Raw genomic sequence first — 9,789 nt, forward strand, 5'->3', positions numbered from 1 at the left:
AAACACTTATTTTCCTCCCTCAAATCCTACTAACCACCCACAACTCGTAGTCCACCATCAGCACAACTCTAGCCAAAAATAGGGGCAAAAATCCTACCCCTCGCTGTCACAGAGAATCGAACACAGAACCACCAACACACCAACACTACACTTAACCACCAGACCAGCAAGTCCATTCTAATATATGCTTACAAACAATTAAATAAAAGCCTATTGAACAAGAGTGAGGCTTCACTTAGAAAAATTTTAAAATTTTACCAAAGGCAAGGCTTGAACTTAGGACATCACACACACATCCAAAACACTTAACCACTGAAGCAAAATGCAAATTTGTGACACATTTTAACCAAAGCAGAAATAAGAATTTTGGGGCATTACAGTTATCTCTTTTCATCATACCAAACGCTACTTTAGAAGGACACATCAGGCAAGAGCCTTACCCAATTTGTTTGGTTAAATTGCCCATTTAGTCCCTTAAAATTTGCAGAGTTATATTTAATAAAATCGTAAAATATAAATACCATAAAAGTACCGCATCATCGGTTCAATTGATCTTCCATATCTTCTCAAAGCCATTTTCATTTGAATATGATTCAATATTTGCTTTTTGGATAATCATAACTCTAATACCCAATGCTATCATTTGAATTTAACAATCTTACCAAGTAAATAGTATTATGGGATGTTGGTTGAAGGTAATGGCTATGCCATTACAAGCCTATTCTGCAGGCCCACATAAACAGATGTTTGATTTAATGGAATGCCCTATTACAGGTGTATTCCATTCCAAGCTTAAGCAGAGATATTTTTTGATTTCTATTCTCTTCCCTCTTTTTCGTTTACCCATTCGTTGTTTGAAGAACCCTATCTTACCCTCACCAAATTCTCACCTTGAAAACACTCAAATGGTAGCCATTTCTTGCTTCCTTCGACTTTGGCATTCCTCCCCTTCATCCAAGGTCAGGTAAAATTTTTTCCTTCTACTGTTCTTTTCATTTTCCTATTTCCCATTTTTTTCTTACCCACCAATTTTTTCTACCCCTTTTTGTTACTGCTTCCTTCACCATCATCTTTGATATTTTTTTAATAAACATAGTCCCAAATTTGAAATCATATCGGAAACTCGAAACTGTGTTGGTAAGTAACATTGAAGTTGTCCAACCTATTATCAAAAGAGAAAATATTTGTATTTTCTTTCATAACTGTAACTCCTATTTGGTATTGAAACGTGTAGACTTTTTTTAAAGGTAGACTCAAATTTTTCGAAGGAAATATTATCTAGCATGATCGTTGGTGATTTAATGTTACTTTTTTACTCTTTTAATTTCTATCGTAGGTTTAGAATGGATTTCATGAAATTTACCTAGATAAAAGTATTATGGATCTCATAAAACGTGTAGACTTTGAGCTTTATTGTCATTGATTGCCTGTTAAGAAATTTGAAAAGAAAATCGAACTGCATTTGAAACCTTACAAATCATTTCTTTCCAAATTTAATTAATTAAATTAATGTAAATTGAATTATTATGAAATTGTCAAGTAAGCAAAAAAATTCTTTCAAAGTTAGTCAACTAATTAAATTATTATATTTGGACTATATAACAGAACAAGCCTATTTCTACAAACTATTACTGTGCTCCTCGATAAAGCATATGTGCATCTTGAATTTTGTATCTTATTTTGCTGGTGGAAGTATATGTGCTTTGGTTTCATGCAGAAATGCAATGAGATGCTTTATTTATTTTTACAGTTTCTATTGACAGAGGAAAACCATACTCATTTGAATCTTCATTTGCTTTGTCATACAGGCCAGAAAGACACCATCACTGGAATCTATTGATTCTTTTGGTGAAGAAGAGTAAATTACTCATTACATTTATAGCTTTTTGCTTTATTATTTGGATTTCTTTTAACTAGTATCTCTATATTTGAAAACTTACCTCAGGCTTTGTGCTTTTGCAATTTTTTCTTAGCACAAGCATGAATCTTAGTCCATCTTAATCATTTGATAGTCAATTATTTGTATGATCTGACTCTGAGATTGTAGCTAATGTAGGTTGTTTTTTTAATCATTGCTGATTTGTATTGATAACATTTGGATCAACAAATTTCCCATCCTCACTACTTTCCATATCTAAATGATTGACCTATTTAAAAACTAAACAATCTAATAGCAAATGGTGATTCCAATGAAACAAATCAACCCCTAAAGTGGAATATAAATCATTTCCACAAACAAAAGGTAAACAAAAGAATCAACCCCCAAAAAATTCTATTTTATAATAAGCAGTATCAATTATGAACTAAAACAAGATAAATCGATGCTTACCTACTTCAAGTATAGGAACAATGATTGACAATTAGTTGGTGTGACAGATTTGCTTCTATTCCATACCAGATAGAATATCTCACCTCCCTTTGTGAGTTAAATTCAATTATTGTATTCATTTGATGTCATTGCCTCAAGGTATAAAGAGTCTCACAACATTCTATGCATTAGGGGATGCCCACATTTGGAAAAGTGGTGCAACGAAGGGGGAGGAGAGGGTTGGCCTTACATAGCACGTGTTCCCTATATTAAATCACGGCTTATGATAAAGCATGGTACTCTAAGCGACGAAGATCCCATGGCAGTCTCTTTACTTTAATTCTATCTTTTCTTTTATATGTGCCTTGATTATCATCCTGAAATGGTTGACCAAGTCTTTCTATTAATAATGTTTCTTGTTATGCTGTTCTATGTTATTTGGACTCAGGGACAAGTATGGGGTGCATTAAGTGGCCAAGATGAGTATTAGGTGCAATATAACCTATGCATTTTGACAATTTGTGTATATATCCCTTTTAATAGTTGACCTACATTTGCAATCTATGTTACTTGGACTTGATATGAGTCTCAGAACTATGTATGCATCCAACATGGGTACGTTAATTATTTTTCCATGATTTTGATTCATTTGGAGACTTTGGAATGATTATAGCGTGATAATCATGTCCGAATATGCACTGGATACGGGTATCAGACATGGTTGGTTTAAGAAAATTAGAAGATTTAGAGCAATATAATTTGCAATGAAAAGCCCAGAACGTATCAGTTTTGAACTGGAAAAAAGAAGAAGCAAATCAAGGTTTTAATTCAATGCATTGGGCTTGTTTTGCAGGTTTGGTGATTGGACATTTGACCTAGCAAGTAAGTTGTTGAAATGTAAGCCGGAGTCATGAATAACAAGGTAATGGGCGAGTGAAAATGTTGTTATCTGGGTTCAACATAATCTGCACCATCTACGATTTATGTTATTTAGATTCATTCAATTGTAGGTGTTGAGTAGAGTATGTATGATGTATCTAGTGTAGGTCTATTCAATATTTTTGAGATTTTTATATACAAAATTCTTAAAAGATCTATGTTTAAATGTTAATAATACTATATGCTATTTGCTCAAAAAAATGAACTTGACAAAATGAAAAAAAAATAGTAGATCCGTAGTAGAACCACTAGTCTATCTCTTTGGCATGTAATAATTTTGAGAAAGAAAATATTGGTATAGTTATTGTTTTATTTTTGTATTCACATGTACGTATCGATCCAAAGTTTTTAATATTATTCTATACTAAGATTTTTTTTTATAATCTTTTTACTTTTTTCTATTTTTTAATGAATTTCAGATAATTTTGTTGAAATATAATTTTGTAAGTTTTATAATTAATTGGATTTAACATATTCCTCATATAGATAGTATGCAAAGGTATTTCTTCCAATAAATTTAGTTTATATCGTAATAATAAAGTCATGAAGACTTGACTCTCCTAAAATGGTAAATTTGTTATAAAAACCTTTTAAATTTTATCAAATCATAAATTAATATAATGATAAAATTATAATTTGATCTCTTATAAATTAATTAATTATTTTTAACCCTTAAAATAATTTTTTAATTTCTCCCACATTAAATATGTAATGCAGTTTAAAAATAATAGAGTATATTATATATTATTTTAATAATATTATATATTATGATTTTTTAATTCATATAACAATTATATTAAGAATGTTATTAAATTGTATATTATTTTATTAAATTATATTTAATAATAATTATGTTAAAATATGATTAAATCATTTATTATTTTAATAAAAATATATTTAGTAATAATTTTATTAAAATTTAATAACAATAACAATAATTATCTATCTAAAAAAATTTCACTAAGGGTATTTTGATCATTTAAGCCTTTTTTCCTTATACTATTACAACATCTATTCCATTCAACCAAGCAAAAGAATGCTATTACAGTTCTATTCCATTTCCATTCAACCAAAAAATAGAATTACTGATTACAACTCTATTTAATTATAGCTCTATTCAGTTACAGCCCTATTCCATTATAGTAAACCAAATGTACCATTAAAATTTACATTTTTTTCATACAAAACAACCATCTCAAACACACACTCACCCACTCATTACACATTTCATTGCTCTACCACATAGGTTAACTTGCAGTATTCAAGTGGCGATGGTTACTGATAAAATTAACAAAAAAAAGCATTTGATATATTTAATCTAATTACTCTAACATTTCATATTTGTTAGGTTATTACTTCTCTAACACTAAATTTATACTCTTTATCATCATTCATCAGCCTTTGACCAAGTACAAATAATTAATAATAAATATTATGTAATTTTGCTAAGTATTTGGTAAATAAAAATTTTAGAGTATTTAAACATGATAAGAAAAAATAACATATATTTTAGAAAAAAAAAATGTATGCCCTATAATAACCTACTGTATTATTTTTGTATTAAAATAATTCCATAAAAGCATACAGTCATGTTTGAAAAGCAATAAGATAAATGGATGAATTTAATTACTTATAACTACTCGTGCAATTACCTCATATCTTAAGAAAAAATATCACATGTATAATTACAAATAATTATACCAAAATTAAATTATTAGATAACTTTTCAAACGTTTGCATTTAAAAATCTTTACCTTTCAAAAGAAAATATGAGAAAAAAATTAAGTGTTAATCAAATATAATAAAAATATTAAAATAATAAGTGTCCATCCCAAAAGTTGGCCTAGCAGAAATGGAATAAAATTTAGATTGTTATTGATTTTCTTTAAAAATAAGGTAAGGGAATTAGTATGCCTTAAAATTATTTTATGATAAAAAACTAATAAGAATGAATTAGTAGGTTTGAACTTCTTAATGAACATCCAACTAAAATATTTTTATTTCCTTTTTTTTGCCCCAAGAGTGACGAATTTTTAAAACAATCCAACCCAAAAACAAAAATTTCAATTTAGTCCCTATTTTAAAAATAAGTCCTAAACTTGCATGAATTTGTAAAACTTATTTCAATTAGGAAAAACAAGTTTTATAAATAGCTAACTTCAAAACAAACCCTAGAATTTACCAAGCAAATTTTCAAGAAAACATCCTTAAAATTCTCTCTCCCAAACCAATTTTCAAAGCCAAAAGAGTCAGAAATTTTCAAAAACATCCTTCAAGAATATCTCCAATCTCCTTTCCAAACAAAAGGTTTTTAAAGTCTTCAAAATAGGTGTGAGATCTAAACCTAAATCTTATATATAATTGAATTTTATAGGAAGTAGAGAACTAGTATATGCAAACCCAAAGAAGAAACCCCTAGTGCGTGAACCCCTGAGTATGAGCCCTTGTGCAAGCCTTTTAAGCAAACCCCCATTTTGCATGTGCGAACCCCTTACAAGCGATACCCCCTTTCCATGTGAACCCCTATAGGTCCAAGCCCATATGCGAACTTATGAGTGTGAACCCTAGAATATGCGAGCCCATTGTATGTGAACCCTCTTTTTGCATGTGAATCTGTACGTGCGAACCCCTGTTAAGTGAACCCATATGTAAAACCATATAGGATTGAAAACGCAAACTCTTAGAACATAGATGCTAACCCTAATTGTTTATGACATGCGAACCTCTGCTTATGCGAGCCACTTGTATAGTTGTGACATGCGAACTGCTTACATGCTATTACTTGCAAGCACTTTACTAATAATATATGTGAACTTATTTGATTTTATATGCGAGCCGTGATATCTGAACCATGTGTTTATTATATATGAGCCATGTTATGTGAACCATATATTGATTATATGCGAGCCTATATACGAACCCTAGAATTATGCAAGCCTATATGTGAACCCTAGGAACATGAGAGCCTACATGCGAACCCTAGGTACATGAGAGCCTACATGTGAGCCTATGTGTGAACCCTAGGAACTTGCGAGTCTAGATGCAACCCCTAGGTACATACAAGCCTATATGATCATGTGAACCTGTAAAAGTGTTAAATAATTAGACTGTTAATTCACATAAAATCCTATGCATGTGACACCGTGTTTTATTTGTTTACTTGCACCAATTATATGTTATGTGATAATGAGATAAATGTATGCTTAAATACATGCCTTATAATGCCAGTGTAGAATATTAAAGGCGGCATAAAATGATGATAAAAAGCATAAAACGTGCTAAATTTATGTGCATAATTACACGAAATCGGGTATGGAGGATGAAAGAGTTCTGTAGGAGATAATGGCAAATTAAGTCTACATTGAAAGTCAGTACTACATGAAGTAGGTGACAATGTCATCTAAACCGGACAAAACGGGATGGGAGATTTAAAATTCCATCAAAATTGAACCAAACCAGGATGATAGTTTAAAAAACCATCAAAACCAGGCAACCAGGATAGTAAGTTATTGTAGTAAAAGTCACTGCCACAAGCGACAAGTGAACGATCATTGTCATCAGAAATCAAACCAGATGGCTAGTTATTGTAGTGAGTTTTTGGAGTGTCGAGCAACACTCGAAGGCAGATAGGATGGACGAGTGGAAACTTAAAACATATGTTGCATCATATATTATAACAACCTATTTTCAGTTAAATCGGAACAGTGGTTTTAGGACCACAAATTTGAGTTCGGAAGAAAAATTATTTTAATATTATTTCATGGTCTGCATTAAGATATAAATGTCGTATGAAAATTTCATTAAGAAAATTTTACCGATTACATGTTTAATTTGATGAAAATGATCAAATTGCATAAAGTGCAAAAGTTGGATTCTAATAGCTAAAGGGATCAAATAGCTATGGAATTCAAAATTGGATGTCCTTATATGAAAAATAGACCATTTAGAGGATTTAGTAGATAAGTATGATTAGTCATTAATGGAAAATTAAATAAAGAAAAGGACTAAATTAGAAAGAGAAATAACAAAAGATGATAAATTAATTAAATAAGAAGTATCATCATTTTATATCATATTTCTCAAATTAAAGATATAAAAACCCTATTTATGAATGTTGAGCTCAAGCAAGCTATTTTGTCTTAATTAGGTATGAATTCTTTCCCGTTTTTAGTAATTTTTATATTTTCAAGATCGTAATAACTGAATCTAGTTATCTCGGGGATTAATTTGCAAAGTTATCAAAGTATAAAAGTTTTGACATAGATGAATATAGATGAATTATGATGTTTTATGGTAGAAAATGAAAGGTTGTAGATAGATAAACAACTTTTGTAAAGAGAATTTTGATGAAATTATGGTTTAGGGACTAAAAAAGATGTAAAATTCATGAAAAAATTTTGAATTTTATGAAATACATGGGCTGCTAGTGTTATATGTAAAAATCGGCTAGGCTTGGAATAAGTATTAAATTGCATGAATTTCATATTTCGAGCCTAGGGATGAAATTGTAATTAATCAAAAGTATAGAGGTAAAATGGTAATTTTGCCTAAGATGTGAATTGGATTGAATTGAACATGAATTGTATTAAATTGATGTTAAATTCATTCGTACAGATCCGGATTGCTCAAATACGGAGTTAAATTGAAGAAAAGAGAAAGTAGCGGATTAGTAGGTTTTGTGTACACGAACATTGTCGAGGTAAGTTCGTGTAACTAAATTGTATATTTATATATTTGAATTGAATGTTGCGTATGTGAATTGTGTAAATTTCCATGTATGAAAATTAATCATATATCCAACAATGTTCGACAAGTATAAAGTATTGATTATACAAATGAAAATTCGATAGATACAGGGTTCCCGAATTGGTTGTGGTCCTGCATGTGTTGTGGACACACCATAGCTCGAAAGAGCGTCTCGTTATTAGCTTTCATGAGCTTCTCGTTATATGGTTCTTACGAGCTTCCCGATTAAAGGCTCTTTCGTGAGCTTCTTGATTAATTGGCTCTCTGGAGCTTCCCGATATTGGCTCGCTTGAACTTCCCGTTAATGGCTCTCCGGAGCTTTCTGTTACATGGTTCACATGAGCTTCTCATTATATAGCTCAAAAGAGCTTTCCGTTTATGTGTTCGTATGAGTATTCCTGAATATGAATTGACAGATTATAGATTTGTACATTTTGTGTGTACTACCTGTGTATCCATCGATATTATAAACGGTTCAACGGGCAAAGTTCTAATATGAGATATCATGGGTCCAAAATGAATTGTTACCTGAATATATCTGAAATACATAAAAATGATATGTACATGATAAATGGACATAAGAAGTGAAAAGTTATGAACATGAAACATTGTTATTTGATGAGCTCATATATGTTTCTTGATACTCATGTGAAATACATGAATGACATGTTTGATAAGGATATATGTATAGGCTATTGGCCAAATTACTTTGGATGTATTTTGTATGCTTACCTTAAATGTAAATGAATGGTAAGTTAATTTCTCGTTATACGAACTTACTAAGCTTTAAAAGCTTACTCTGTTTTATTTCCTCTGTTTTATAATAATTAGGAAGCTCGTTGGGTTGGAAGCTTGGTAGAGATATCTCACACTATCCATCGGCCCATTTCAGTATATATAGTAAATCAATTTTGGTTATAATGGCATGTATAGGTGATGATCGTCAAATCGTGATAAGTTTTAAATTTATAATTGACCGTACTTGAAAACTAACTATTATCACGATAAGGCAAGCGCACCTATCAAACAGGAGTATAGTTTATAGCAAGACTGGGATGTCGAACCCATAGGAACTAAAAGTACCAGTATTAAATTTCTTTTTATTATCTAGCCTAAAATTAAGGGGATTTGTTTTAACTAAACTAATTAACTAAACTAAGAATGCACAGAAAGTAAATTGGGGAAATACTTTTAGGAAAAACTTATTGATTTGGACAATACCTAAGGGAAAATCCACCTAGACTTCACTTGTTATTTGACTCTGAATCAGACGATTTATTCACTTGACTTGATCCGTAGAAATCCCTAAGTTATATTATTATCTCTCTCGAGACTAACAACGTCTAACCCTAAGTTGATTAATTTAAATTTCTTTCTAAGTAAAACCCCTAGTGTTATATTAACTCGATCTATGGATTCCCTTATTAGGTTTCACCCTAATCCGAAAAAATTGTGTCGCCTTATGTTTAGGGGTGCAATCAACTCTACTTAATTATGCTAGATCTACTCTTAGACAGGGACTTTTGCTCCTCTAAATAAGTACATCAATACTTGAATCAATATCCTGGAATATTAAAGCTAGAATTAAGAACTCATAATTAAGAACAAGTCAAATATTCATCATATAATTCAGAAAATAATAACAAGATCCATCATAGGTTTCATTCCCCTTAGGTATTTAGGGGATTTAGTTTATAAGTGTAAAAGAAAACATCTCAAAAGAATAATGATAACAAAACATAAAGAAAACCCAAAAACTCCTAAAGGAAATTGAAAGGAGATCCTCAGTCTTGAAG

The 9,789-nt window shown here is 30.6% G+C and overlaps 1 protein-coding gene across 21 annotated transcripts; it reads left to right on the forward strand.

Moving 5' to 3' along the window:
• Positions 1–627: 627 nt before the first annotated feature.
• LOC107932742 (uncharacterized) lies at positions 628–3,571 on the forward strand. Of its 21 annotated transcripts, none has more exons than XM_016864831.2 (5): positions 684–959; positions 1,809–1,858; positions 2,501–2,630; positions 2,757–2,798; positions 3,162–3,571. In XM_016864831.2, the coding sequence occupies exons 1-4, from the start codon at positions 699–701 to the stop codon at positions 2,796–2,798; spliced, it is 483 nt and encodes a 160-aa protein (XP_016720320.1). In that variant the 5' UTR covers positions 684–698; the 3' UTR covers positions 3,162–3,571. The 21 variants fall into 21 exon arrangements, 9 of the variants coding, with proteins under 9 accessions (XP_016720320.1, XP_016720332.1, XP_040938531.1 ...); XM_016864843.2 differs by having other exon boundaries at positions 2,501–2,604; XR_005906078.1 differs by having other exon boundaries at positions 748–964; positions 2,501–2,604.
• The last annotated feature ends 6,218 nt before the right edge of the window (positions 3,572–9,789 follow it).

Source organism: Gossypium hirsutum, chromosome A12 (genome assembly GCF_007990345.1).
Source record: "Gossypium hirsutum isolate 1008001.06 chromosome A12, Gossypium_hirsutum_v2.1, whole genome shotgun sequence".
Classification (NCBI taxonomy): Eukaryota; Viridiplantae; Streptophyta; class Magnoliopsida; order Malvales; family Malvaceae; genus Gossypium; species Gossypium hirsutum.